At 41.4% G+C, this 14,707-nt stretch overlaps 1 protein-coding gene across 9 annotated transcripts in view; it reads right to left on the bottom strand.

Moving 5' to 3' along the window:
• Positions 1-14,707, bottom strand: part of eif4g3a (eukaryotic translation initiation factor 4 gamma, 3a) — a 52,494-nt gene that overhangs the window by 36,861 nt on the left and 926 nt on the right. For 6 of the 9 annotated variants that reach the window (XM_044167966.1, XM_044167912.1, XM_044167957.1 and 3 more), the window contains exons 2-3: positions 6,111-6,183; positions 2,847-3,014 (exon numbers count right to left, since the gene is read on the bottom strand). In XM_044167966.1, coding sequence (XP_044023901.1) covers positions 2,847-3,014; positions 6,111-6,183 — 241 coding nt within the window. The remainder of the gene's footprint in view (positions 1-2,846; positions 3,015-6,110; positions 6,184-14,707) is intronic. The other 3 variants (XM_044167939.1, XM_044167930.1, XM_044167947.1) reach the window with 3 other exon arrangements.

The raw sequence follows: 14,707 nt of genomic DNA, 5'->3' as shown, positions 1-14,707 counted from the left end.
AGTGGGCTATTAGGCTATATCGGTAAAGAGGAACAACTAGATTCCTAGCAAGCACAGTCACATACTTCCAGGGAAGCTGAGTCACAGAGTCTACATGCTTGTGAGAGAAAGCAGCGAGGCAGTCAGAGATGCCAGCATCACAACAGCAGTCACTGTCTGACAGTGAATCTGTCTTTATGATTAAGCGATTAACCTTTTACATAGATTTACCTGTTTGACTGTATCTGTTTAGCTTTTTTCCTAATTATAAAAAAGGTATAACCAGAGAATGTAATGCTGCCTTAACCAAAGAAGGGCAACATGTGAGTGAATCTTTCTTCCCATCATGCTCATCCCTGATTTATTTCTGTTAAATTTTGGCCCTCTGAATTTTTTCATTGCCCTATTCTACCTCCATCACACGTGTATGGATCTCACTGTCGTAGATGGAGATAGAGAAGAAAGTCCCTGTTAGACTTCTACCATATATTTAACCCTTACCTAACCCCATCTCAAATCCTACTTAATTAAATACTCTTGCCTAAATCCAACCTAATCACTGTGCTTCTGCCGTTAACCCTGGTAGTATACAGGATTTTACACCCACATCGCCTTTTAAACACATTTCCAATACTGATTATTTCCCACTTTTACTTTTTTACAGAGCTTTTATCCAAAGAACCTAGTAATGGTAATGCTTTAAAATGTTGATGTAGACACTTTGCAGAGGACCCTTTCAGGCACACAGACCTGGCTCCAATACACAAAAACAGAACTACGCATTCTGAATTTAGGATGAGCAATTTTACCAATACAGCGGACGCAATGTAGTATTCCTACCATCCAACGGGAATCCTACAGTGACACAACCTTTAGCAGCTGTACAAAGTAGCTGACAAACCAAACAATGATCAGCGACAGTTAGCTTTACTTGTCACAACAGAATAAAATGACTTAACTAATTTGGGGGAAATTATATTAAAAATTCACCTCTCACATCTTAATGTTGTACACATCACTGGTATCTCATTATTCAGTTGCGATTGAATCAACATTACTCAATCCTGGTGGTCAGTACCACAACCTCACAGCAAGAAGGTTCTGGGTTCAAACCCATGTTCGCTAATTGTTCACGTGGGTTCCCTCCAGGTGCTCTGCTTTCCTCCCATAGTCTTGAGGCATACAGGTCACACAAATTTGAATGTGTCCATATATGCATGTATAGCCGTGTGATAGACTGGCAACCTAACAAGGATTTATCTCCATTTTGCCACATGGATGCTGGGCTTGCCCCTCCTGAACCTTATCAGGATTAAACAGGTCTACGGGCACCAGGGTACCGAGATGATTCTATTAGAATTAGACTCTGTTTTAATCATACATTAATCTGAATTTCATTAAGACAATATTTATTTAATGCACACATGGCTTACAGCTGTATTAGGAAAGTAGTGAAAAAGAAAAAAGGACAAACAGGAAAATAAAACATGTAAAAAGCAAATGTAAGAAAAGACAAATGGCAACGACAAACAGAATTAATGTAAATTTTCACAGCATTATCTCAAAATAGATATGTTATAATTTAAGTATTCAAATTCAGTCAAAAAGTTTAACTTAGGTTCATCCAACTGAATTGTTTTTATTTTTCTTGAACAAAAACCTAGCAATTTTGAAAAATGTATTCTTAAGTGTTTAAAATTTTACAATGTGACAAATGTTGGTAAAAAAAAAAAAAACAACCATATCATTCATTTAGATGTAAACCACAATATCATTATGTGTAATTTTGTCATGGCGTGATTATATTGAGAAATGATCAATTCTAGTGTTGAGTTGTCGCCCAGCCCTAACAAGTCATAACAATAATCACTGCCCTGCGGTTGAATGCCTCTGGCAACCCGTCAAGTTGCAGTTTACATCATATATGTAGTGAATACTTGGAAGGAATTAAATTAAAAAAAAAGGTATAAAGTGTATTTTTTGGCTAAATGGAAGTTATCACTATATTGATGATACATATGTATGATTGCGGTGAATATACATTGTTGAACTGATTAATGAAGGATTATTATACAAGTACATGTGTACTTGATTACTATGTAAAGAAGGATTCTTATAGAGTATAGCTACACAAAATGTGGTGCTTTTGTTTTCTCCTGCCGTTTTTACACGGGAACGATTAGGCGCGATCCAATACGTTGTTTGCAGTCATGTGATTCCAATGACGCTTGAAATTCAGAATGAGGCAGGAAGTGAAAGGCAGAATGGACGAGATGGAGGAAAGTCCGTACTGTGCTAATTATTTACTCATTGTGTCGTCCCTCAACGTGTATGAAATCTGGAATCGCCCAATTCATTCTTAAATTATGGCTAAAAACCTATTTTGAGGTCACAATGACCTTTGAGTCAAAAGTGTCATCTATTCGGTGTCTGACCAACTGTAAAATATGTCCACAATCTCCCCTTTTGTTCCTGAGTTATGGTGTTGAATAATAGCCAACTTCACTAGTGGTCAACTTCAAAAAGTGTCATCACTTCATCGTGGTATCCAAACGTGTGTGAAATTTCGTCATAATTACTGCATCAATTCTTGAGTTATGGCCAAAAACGTGTTTTGTGAGGTCACAGTGACCTTGACCTTTGAAGACCAAATCAAGTCATCCTTGTGTCCAAATGGGCGTTTGCGCCAAATTTGAAGAAATCCTCTCAAGACGTTCCTGAGATATCGCATTTACGAGAATGGGACGGACAACCCGAAAAAAATAATGCCTCCAGCCACTGCAGAGGCATAAAAAGCAAGTAGACAAATGGACAGATCAAACATTAATACGCACAGATGATGACGGCGGACACAGTGCCAAACTCACCCCTCCGCCTGCCTCCCAGCCCTTAGGATAGCGATATGGGGAAGCTGTGGGTATTGATACCTGAGAGAGCGCCGGGGAGTGGGCATGACCGGGCGGGGTGCCCGCCAAGCTAGGGTGTCCCTTTGTGATGTCGTGAGCAGTGTAAGGAGGGCCAGCATGCCTGGGTACCTGTATCACATAAAACAGTAAGGTTAGTCAGATACACAAAAGGAGATATTATGTCAGACTAATGCAGACACACACACACTGATGTAGAGGAGGAACAGCAGTGGCAGGATTCCACAGGTCATTAGTCCTCCCTTCTGCTGAGGAATGTAAATTAAGCACTCAAGCTCTAGGATTAGCCCCTGTATGTGTGCAGAGGTGAAGACCTGTACTGTGCATGAAGGGTGCTGAAGCCTGCTGGGGTTGGCTAAGATTGGCTCTGGCCTCTTCTGCAGCCTGCTGTGCCCAACTATGCTGTGCAAGGATGTCTGGGCCTCATATGGCAAAACTGGGTCAAGTAATCATATTACAATCCCACTCATCTGTGACAGATAGAGTGCACCTGGTACAATAGATACAACTGAGTCATGCTAAACAAGCCTCATAGATATGGGCCAGCGAAGGGTTCAGAGTAGGCACCAGCCGAGTGAGCAGTATCAGGAAAAGATGAGATTTGATTCAGCTCTTAGCCCGTGGTGTGGCAGGATGGGCCTTGGCTGCTGCAGCTGTGGGCTGGCACCACTGCAAGTGCTGCTTGTTGCTGCAGCAGGCCTGACACACCAGGGAATGAGACAGGATACTGCAGGAAGAAAGCAGGAGGCAGACATTGAGACAGCCGGGAAAGCTGGGCGGCCCACCTTTCTCCCCAGGGCCTCTGCCTCTCTCTCTCTCTCTCTCTCTCTCTATACAACCTGGTAAAGCTAACATTTAAAAACTAACATCTCCAAATGATATTACATTTAAATCTACCAGGAACTAGAGGCAATATTCTGTACAGCTTCTATAGTATCAATCACTTCTGCATCTCTCCATCTTCTCTGTGTGGCCCACTTCCCTCAGATGACCTGGGATAAAGCAACTAATCTAGCTGCTGTTGCCAGGGGAGGAGCCTGCTCTGCTTCAGGCAAGTGACTGATTCTGAGGACATACAGAGTGATGGGATGGGGGAGGGGAGGCAAGCGGCTGTATAGGAGCTGTACATGAGGGGAAGGGGAAAAAAAAGTGTGTACAAATCCCACATCCACTGCACAGAACAACTGTTTCATGCCATGGGCACGGTTTATTTCCACCAGTGTCATCATTGTTGCAGCCTAACCCCTTAAAAAGATCTTTCAGAGCTAGAAAATCTCATAAAACCTGCAGTGTTTCCAGTACTGTTATGTTTCAGTGGATAAATAAGCTCACAGCTGAATAGCTTATTTTCAAACATACAGTGACTTCTTTTGTGCAATGTGCACTAAGGTATACTGCTATGCTTGTAAAAGCCAGAGAATGTACAAATAAAAGCACCATGGAGATAACAAACATGCATAAGCCAATATTTCCCCACAAATGACCACTACAATGTTTGTATTAAAACATTGAGCAAGGCTCAGCGAGCACCACAATTGTATTTATTTTGTCAGCTCAGTTCATTTTATGTGAGAAAAATCAATAAAATGCGAAGTGAAAAAGGAAATCAATACTCCTATCTTCTAATTTTCTGTAGTAAACACTCATTTACAAGACGTGTTTTTAATGGTAGGATCGTCACTAATCAGTATTTTACAAAATCTACAAAGCCCTAACAAAACACTGCCCTCCAGGTAAATGCACATTTGTCTTATAAAAGGAGAAGCCCAGAATGGTGCAGCAGGACACTGAAGCTCTGCGAACAGCAGTGCTCAACATGGATCGTTGTGCAACATAATGCCCACTTGCAAACGGTGACTGTCATGTCAGGCCAAGATCCTCAGATTGTCATTTCATTTCAGACTGTCATTTCAGGTTTGTTTTGGTCTTTAGAGAGATACAGTAGGTGTGGCTGGTCACTGAGAACGAGACAATAAATAGTCCCACAGTTTAGCAAAGGACGACATATGAAAATAAATCTGGGTTTTTTTTTTTGACCAAATCTCATGGTCTACCTGAAGCCCCTATTTCAAATGTTGACGCCCCAAGCAGATTAAAATAAAAACACCAAGAATTATATGACAAAGATCTGATACAGGAAATGTTAATTAACTCCTGAAGGAGACAGTGAATGGCAGAGGTCCCCTGAGGTGACAGATTTCCACAGCAGCCCTCCTGCGGTCAGATCACAGCATAAAGTCTTTAGAAGCATGCTTTCTTCTTTTTGTAATAAAAAACCACAAATGCTTGTTTACAGTGCCTGTAAAAGCTACTCAACCTCTTGCAGAGATTTGTTTACACTTTCAAAATATAGCATTTTTTAAATTGCTCAATGACAACAAATCCTAATTACATACACTGTGACACAATGTTAAAAAAAATATTTAAAAAATAAATTCAAGGAGGGGTCAGTAGTTTTATAGGCACTGGTATCTTGCATGGTATCAAACCGCTATGACATACTGAAACTCAACATACATTCAGTTGCCAGTTTATTAGGTACACTTGAAGGGGTTTACAATTGAAAACAAATGCAATAAATACTACCTTCATAAAGGTTATAATGTTCTTAGGAGGAAACATGTGCGTTTCTCCTGCACTGTACTTCAGTTGGGTGCAGCAATGTCTGTGGCAGTCCAGAGGTCAGAAACAGCAAAAGAATCCCCCCATGTGTTGATTTTTTGGGGGGTGAATTTATTTGCACTCAATAGGCTGACAAATCTGCTGACACATTTCGTGATTGTAATGGTTATAATGTTCTGTGAGGGGAGTTTCTAATATTCTGTCCACCCTATTTATCTCAATGAGGGTAGACTAAATATTAGAAACACCTCTCAGTAATACGCAATTCAGTTCAACAGCGCCAAAATCAATAACAGCCTCCAGATTAGATTAAATAACACCTCTCTAAAAGCATTGCAACCTTCATGAAGGTAGTGTTGCATAAGACTGCATTTGTTTTAGCCAGGTAAACCTAATAATCTGGCAACTGAGTGTATGTTTTTGGTACAGTCATGGTCAAAGTGTATGCAACTACATACAGTCTGTACTTTAGATACAGACTTATTATATGTGTGTATTCTGTATGTTAAGTGAGCAATTTCTGTATATGCACTGCAGCAGGTGGAGCAGGTGGATAAGTGAGAGGGGCTGCGTGCAGTGACTCACGCTGTAGACTGCAGCGACTCCAGGCTGTGTGGGGAAGATTCGGTCATCCAGTGATGGCTGAACCCGTGGGATTCTGGAAAGAGGTCCATTAAGGAAAACTCTAAAGACAAGTGGAGTCCAAGAACAAGTCTCACGCTAGATAAGAGTTGGACAGCTCAACAGGTAAGATTCCTGTCATAGTTTAGGTATTCACGTAAGAGATATTGTCCAAATATTGCTGACTGAACCACATGAAGAGACTCGATCTAGTATGTGTGGAGGTTTCCTTTTTAGCAAACACATAACTCTGCTGAAATTACTTTATTCTATACCTCTTCGTTTTTATGCAATACATTTAACTGATTCAGATTCAAAGGGCTTTCCTCAAACCCCAAACCCTCTCGTAGTTTGATTTCAAAGATCCCCCAACCACCCCACCCCGCCCAAAATGCCCCATCTCTGAGAGTACACTATGTACCTTCCACATTTTGCAAGTGTTAAAGGGAAAATCTGAAATGGATTTCTGGACCACTTCAGGCAAGGACAGGCAGAGCAGAAGATTAGACAATATTAATTATCTTTTTCTTATGCTAAAGGTTGAATAATAGGTCTAAGAAAAACCTCTTGTCACAACTCTTTATTAATGCTTTGGGCACCGTTGGGACAGAAATCACAACAGAAGATAACTTTCTTTAAGGCTTCTGAAACATAATAATGAGACTCACTTGGGAGACATCACTCAGATGTTAGAGGAAACAAAAGAGGGAATATGCAATAGCCACATAAAAGAGGGAAGCCCTGTGGTTAGCAACCTGCTCACGCAGTTGTCTGTGACAGACAGGCTCACACACTGCTGGTCACATGGTTTAAGGGAAACCGAGCATCTGGCTTTCTTCCTTTCACCCAAATCACGCCCCCCTTTCCCTTAAGAGCCAGGTTATACTAGAAAAGAAGTATTTCGTACAACGTGTTGTCCAAACCACGTCAGAAATCAAATGTGTTTATAGCTGTTCCGAACGGCCACACTCAAATTTGGGGTGCAAAGCTGGCCATCATAGAGAGGGGGAGAAGTGATATCGTTTAAAAATGGCGATATCAGCGCACATATTCAGACAGTCTCTCCAGGAAGAAATTTACAGTGTCGCACTCGGTTATACTCATGAAAAGTAAAACAAATAGCTGTGTAACAAATGAAAATAAGAGAGCTTCAAAACCCCAGCTCCTTTCTCACCTCCGCACAGCTGGCCAATCACGGCGTGGAGTGGGTGTGAATGTCAGATTGTTGGTTTCGGCACAGCCCCTACTAATCCGACGTCAGAAAGGTGTGGGGGGAGGGGTTTTTCAAAGCTATTTGACAAGCAGTTCTGACGGAGTAAACTGGCCCCTTAAGAACTCTTCCTTTACTCTACTCTTGCCTGCAGGGGCCATCATCTCTCTCGGGCCCCTGCCAGCACTGCTACTTGTAACCGACAACACAAGAGGAAGAGAGGGAGACAAGGAGAGAAAAGAATCATTTAAAAAGAGGGCTGCGATTCAAAAAGCAGAAGCACAACAGGAAGCATTATCTGTTTCATTGTCGGGAAATTTGGAAAAACAACTCGCCCAACCCCACACTCACAGTACACCTACACACAGAAATTAGGAGTAATTTGAGGCTCAGTCTCTTCACACTGACATGACAGTCTAGGCGAGGAGAAGCACAATAAAACTGTGCTATGGGCAACACAATATTTACAATTTTTTTCTTGTGTTTTGTTGTGCCAAGAGTATCAGAAAGACTGAAAAGAAATCCACTGAAAGTTGTATACGTATATTTTTCAGTTATTCGAGATTTGCTGTCATGATCTGAAAAGCCATAATGTGGTATGTCCAATGCCATAAAGCTTTAGATGAGAAAATTAATAGCAATAATCACTTTCAATACCCAGGTCTGGTGGGTGACAGACAGAACGAAATGGGGGGGGGGGCTATCAACAGTGAGGCAACCTGATCTGTCTGCTCTACATGACACTATGTCGTGTACACAGGTGAAACCAGGGTTCAACCTGCTGGAGCAACAGGAACAAATCCACCTGGAGGTCAGGGGTTATTGTCAACAGTGGCAAGTGATCAGGTTAGATGAAACTTACAAATGCAGCCAAATTGTAAAAACAAGAGATTATTTAAATGGCTCAAAGCCTGTATACAGACTTCTGTCATCCCAGAAGGCAAACATCTGCAGTCATGGCAGAATGTTGTCATGCCACAAACTAGCAGGCATACTCTCTGAACACTTGTGTCGTTCCTTTAGCTTGAATATTTTTTCATATCACGTTCCGGCCGAAACTCAAAAGGCGATACTGAACACAAAATCTATTCCACAGCAAATTGACATTTAAGCAACACAGGAAGAAACTTATTTAATTGAAAAACTGATCCAGTTTTGTTATCCTTCTGGACAACTTGCAAAGTAATTCTATTTCTGTGCATAAAAAGGTGTTTGTTTCAGACAATCTGTAGCCATCATTTGATATTAAAAGCATTTTAAACGTTTTTTGGCAACAAATGGGGGTTCACTAACATAAGCATGAATGTACGTCTATTGATGCTAGCCATATGAAGTACTTTGACCACTTAATTTAAGTTTCTTTTCTTATTTTTTGCAGTTTCAAGACTGACTGCTCATGGTAGACATATTCCAATGCTCTGATACCAGCTTGAACATGTCATATCCAGGTGATCTAAATGCCCTGAGGTAAAACATAATTTATGTCAAGCCCTCCATGTGGGTGGCCAGGTAACCAGATGGATGCAGGCCCTTTTCAGTCAAGCCCTACTGCATGTATAGGGCACAACCATGAAAGTGGCTGAACGCACTAATTAGACATTAGTCCTTAGTTTGATCTCCATTAATTTTCTGCTTGAGGAGAGAAGGCAAGCACAATGTCAAATTACAACAGGGATACTGCTGTAGGGAATAAGAGTGCAAGTGTGGCTGAAAAATTACCTGTAACATCCAACGAGACACAATTACACCAATGGTGAGTGATTCACATAAGACCCTAGCTGAGACTGAAAATAAATGCAGTGCTCAGATGAGGGAGAATTGAGGGAACATAACCCTAAATTAACTACACCTCAAGGATGCCAGCTACTCAAACTCAAAGGACATTTGAAGACAGTGTCCACAGATTTTTTATGACACTGTGAACACATTCCACATGTCCACATTCGTGTATACATTTTGAAAAGCAACTCACATTTCAAACAGGGTTCCTACCTCCTAAACAAGGCTAGGCTGCCATGTAGTTTATTGTTGACAAGGTAAAATTTGTGTCTAAAACAAGTCCCCACAGGCTAAAACGAGTCCATGCTCAATCTTCTTCCCTGAGGAGATCATAAAGTAGCTTTAGCCACTCCTCCTTGGCCTCTGACCCTACAGTGACCTTTAAGCCTCATTTAAGAGTAAAGTCTTTCTGAATCTGATTCTGAAGAGGGGAAAGCTGCTATGGCTCCTGCTTCATCATTAGCTTACTGTAAAGCCACTAATGTGCTGAGAGGGAGAGATAGGGGAATACAGCCTTAAAATAGCATGTGATCAGGACGATGACACAGCTCAATAAACTGTAATCACATGAAATATCCAAGAAAAACAGGCAAGAGAGGGTCAGAGTGAGAGGTGAGCTTTGGTTTTTTCTGACTTAGGTGCTCTGTAGAAAAATATCACCCAAATCAAATAGTAGTGTTCTCACTATATACACATAAGAACACATTTCTTTGCCACAGCCAAAAGTATTGTGTCACATAAATATGGCATACATTTCAAATGCCACGTCTCCTTTGAATGACACAGGCTACCTGGAAATCTCAGTGCAGCGGGTTCAGAGTGGAGGCACAGGAAGTGAGTGGAGACGGCCCAGATGGTGCAGACACAAACCCTCCTTTTCCCTGCTGGCCCACTGGCCAATACACACACACATACACATACACACACACACACACAGTTGGGTAAAGCTCTCACTCCCTGCCTGCTGTTGCTGAGGCTGCTCTTTCACTACAGTGTGAACGGTAGGTGGTAGGTTGGTGGGCTCAACTCTAACAAGCCAAATCTTAAGCAACAACGGTTCTGGATTTCTACAGCACAGATCGTGTTTGGTTTTAAAATTGAGAAAACAGACAGCCAATCTGCAGTTCAAAGGAAGATGCAGAAAAAAATGTAAATACCAAAAATACCATAAATAAAGTTTTTTGCATTTTTGTATTGCATTGAAAATAATATTACCTCCATATGTTCGTTCACTAATTAATGGGTAAAACCACATTTAAGTTGCCACTTACTTTGGGTTTCAATTACAAAAAGTACTTTGATCATGATGGAGAATAGATGACGATGACATGGAAAAGACAAATATTTCTAAAGCCTGAGACGAATACACATGGCCCATACAGAGAGGGCTTCTATTTATTTGAAAGACAAAAATATTGTACTCCACTAGCAGGCATAACGCTGCACAGTCTGGTGTGTATCTCTGAAACGCTGCCAGGGTGATGTGAAAATACTTCCTGTTATTTAGGCAGTACCCACAGTGGACACAACCATAGCTATCTTCTCTGAAACTTTAGACACAACTACTTAGAAAATATGAAATAGTATGATGGAATATATGATGACTCGTGTTGTTGAACTGTGTGAGTCAGACACAGGTGATGAATATTATGAGCCAAATTACACTGACCAAGAAATGAAGAATTTGCCAGGAGACCCTGCGGTGGAGGCAGAAACACAGGCCAGTAGTCAGAAACAGCTGCCAGGAATACATTATCACCAGGTTACTGGTTTATGTTTAAAACAGCTGCAGCACTGAACTTAGCCAGCAGTACCACTAGCCGGCACAATTAAAAAACTGACCAAGCCAACAAAAAACACTTGCCAGGATGATTTAGGCAATAGAAGCCAACAGTGCTAACAAATAGTGATTACTCACCAAAGGTGAGTTTCAACAAGAAATATTTAGTTTTACAGATTCTGTTTTGCATAAAAAGACTTTGGAAATGTGTGAGGACTGAAATAAATAACCAACAAGAACAAGGGAACAAGGACAACTGACTAAACTTGACTAGATCTGCTTGCTGTTTACAGTACCACACTTATTAACCCTTTTCAACTGCACACAAATGAAGCAACTGTTTGGCTACAGTGTATTCTAACAGTACATGCGATATTGCATTTGTACATTTCTAAGCCAAAGCATAAATTCTTGCTCTGACACAAACATTAATACTGTTTTGGCAAACGTTGTAGCACCTCTTGCTGACAAGTGGACGTGAACATTCTCAACCACACCATGGACCTTACAGCATCAGTGTGGATGGGTTGAATCGCCGAACACAGAGTTCACTGTAAATACAGAGTATTGCAAGAGCAGTTGAAACCAATGTGACTACAATCAGAAAATGTCAGTTTTTCAACAATTACTGGTTGTATTTGAAAAGCTTTTTCTAGAGTAAATACATTTACTCATGTTAGCACATGTTCATTCAAGATCGGAAAACAACATCCACAATGATGTGTAAATGTCAACACTGGAAGAGCACTGTCAGTGTGCAGAATGTCTTCTTCAACGCGCCACTCCCTCTCTGGAAAGAACAGCCCTGCATGCTGGCTCATAACAACTCAGCAGTTTATTTATAACATCCCACAGTGAGTATGCTCATGAGAATATCTTCTCATGCAGGCTGCAAACACCTGTCCTGAAATACAGGACTAATGTGTTGTGTGACCTACCAGCTGGGTACATACATTACGTAGTTATATGTCATAACCAACACTGTGACTGGCTGGCTGTGACTGCATGCCTGGCTCGCAGGTTACATTAAACTTCACTGCTCTTTACTGACAAATGCTGTCTTTCTTTTGCCCAAATATAAAACACAAACCACGAGGACAAAGAACTGGAAAGAAACTTGCAAAGTTGTGAGAGAGGAAAAAGGAGCGAGCCTCTTCAAAGAGAGATGAAGGTACTGTACCATGAAAGCTGAGGGGTTGGGGCGGGGTGGGGGGGTGCCCGGGGGGCAGGGGGAAAATGGGGAGAAGTCCTCAGTTTTCTCAGCTGGGCCAGCAGTGGGGTGAGGTGAGCTGTGGGGGGATGGAAAGAAATGAAGGAGGGCTGAGGCAGGCTGAGTGACCTAGGCCTTTGTTGGCAGATGGTGGGAAGCGCCACCTTGGCCTCTCGCTCTGAATGCTAAGCAGCGCTACCATTGTCTGACAAGTGCAGCAGCAGACGCATGCGCTGGGTGTTTCTCTGGCAACCAGGAACAGAAACAAACTGCCCCCCCAGCACTGCACATATATGCACCTCACCACCCTGCTTCTATGAACTCCTGTGCATCTCAGGACTCCACAAACACACACACCAACATCCTCCAAGGTGGGAATTTCCATACACCAGGAGCCCAGGCCAGACATGCTCCCACACTCCTGACCTCAGAGGTCTAGAGAGAGTGAGAGGTCAGACAAGTGGCGACACTCAGAGGGTCTGTTTTCATATCGACGTGAAAATCAAATGCAGCGCTGTCTAAAACGGGGTCCAGGATCCATCAGGGGGATCTTGGAAATTACACGGAGGTCCCAGGTGAAAGCAGACTAGTGTAATTTTCCTGCAAATTCACTCATTTGATGTCGGAACAATTTATCCTTTCTGTTAACTCCCACCTATTGCACAGATGGTTATGTAATGCAAGAAAAAAAAAATTATACTTTATTCTAGTGAAAGAGCTTGTACAATTGAACATTCAATTAAATTCAACAGCACCACAAACTCCAAAATAACATACAGTTTAAATAACACCTCGTCAGCACACTTAACAACAAAACTAATATAATTAACTTCATAAAAAGTAGGATTTATTGCACAGCTGTTGCATTGGATTGAATTAAAAGTACATTAGCTAGGTGGACCTAATAAACTGGCATGGCATCAGTGTATTGTGATATTACATAATATCATATACATAGAATATTGGATGTTTTGGCTTGAATTTCATTGAACAAGTGTTCACGTTTTTTTTTCTTTAACCCCTGAATACACTGTCAAATTGTAGTTAACCAGCCAAGTTAACTATAATATATTAATGATATTTAAAAAGCAAAAGCAACAAGAATTAGTCTATGAAGTAACTAGCTATTGTGCTATATGGCTGTCTGCCATAGGTTTGTCTCTGTACATTTAAAAAGGGACACAGGTATTCCTGCATCAGTGGATCAATAGCCACAACTTCATCAAGAGGGGTCAGAAATTCCAATTATGTTGAACAAAATCAGATTGATCACTTTAGTCAATGTTAAAGCTAAGCTAAGCGAGAGTGATCACAACAAACCAAAAAGCCAAATAAAACAATTATGCCCAAAAGGTGTAATGTCTCCTACTTTAAAAGAGAAATGTTTACCACTCTTCTAGTCGTTGTTATGTATCTCTATCGCTTAAACAAGGTATCCATTGAGTAAATGGAGAGAGTGCAGTTCTGTACTCAACTGGTCGGCACTTACAATCATACAGCTGAAAGTGGGTTAAGCAAATTTAACAGTCATTTCAAAAGCCTGGAGAGTCAGAAGAGGACATGGCACAACAGATAAAGAGACCATTATCTTCTGTGTTGCGCTTGATTTACTCATCTAACTCACAGACAACTCAAAAACATTACAACACATTGTATGCAAGAAAGGGTTTCATACTGCCACCTGCCATAACCAGCTGCTTACTGCCCCTTACACATGTCAGACACACAGGGCGGTGATAGTGGGTGGCAGGAAATCAGGTTGAGACATCATCACACCCCAAAGCTAAGCCACAACAGAAGCTGTCAGATCACAAAAGACACATCTCTCTGCCACTGGCACGCAGGAAATGTCAACCTAATCCTCTCTCTCACACTACTGCCACCATGCTGTAAATAAAACAGGAGGTGACATAACCACAGTGACTTCACTCCATCAAAAGGAGGGTAAAGTAATACTGGTCTACCTGTGTGTAAACCCGAAGGTAAAGTTATATTTTGGGGCAATGACAGCACTGCTCACAGGCTGATAGAACCATACAGTGTATGTTAAATATTTGGAGACAGATTTCTGGGAGAACACGGAAACAATCATGGTAGTGTAATATCCATGAAGCCATTGCAACACGTGTATCAGCTGATAATGGTTTAAAAACCGTTCATATAAACCCATACGTCATTAACGTTATGTGATTACTTTCATACTGAGAGCTCACCAGCCCAGGCACTAACAGGCCTGTCAAGGTGCACAGTAGCACCTCTTCAAAAGCCAATGTTATGTGAAATGGGAAAGGAGGTGCAATTCCCACAAACCGGGCCTTGTGCAGGCCAACATTAGCCCCATTATTAAGCCACAGGTCAGCACCCTAAATGGATGAAGCTTTACTGCTCTGCGACGTTGCATTCACTAACTTGTGCAATTGCTAGCCATAGAGGCTTCCCTTAACTTAGCTGGCTGGTACAGTAACTAGGCTAACGCACCTTGCTAGCCAACAACGATAACTGAACAAAGCCGGTAACCGGTGTGGAAAGCTTGATGGCTTGCCGGTAATGGAGCTTTCCTATACCAAATAATGCCACTATAT

This window comes from Siniperca chuatsi, linkage group LG2 (assembly GCF_020085105.1).
Source record: "Siniperca chuatsi isolate FFG_IHB_CAS linkage group LG2, ASM2008510v1, whole genome shotgun sequence".
Classification (NCBI taxonomy): Eukaryota; Metazoa; Chordata; class Actinopteri; order Centrarchiformes; family Sinipercidae; genus Siniperca; species Siniperca chuatsi.
This window is presented reverse-complemented; position numbering and strand designations above follow the sequence as displayed.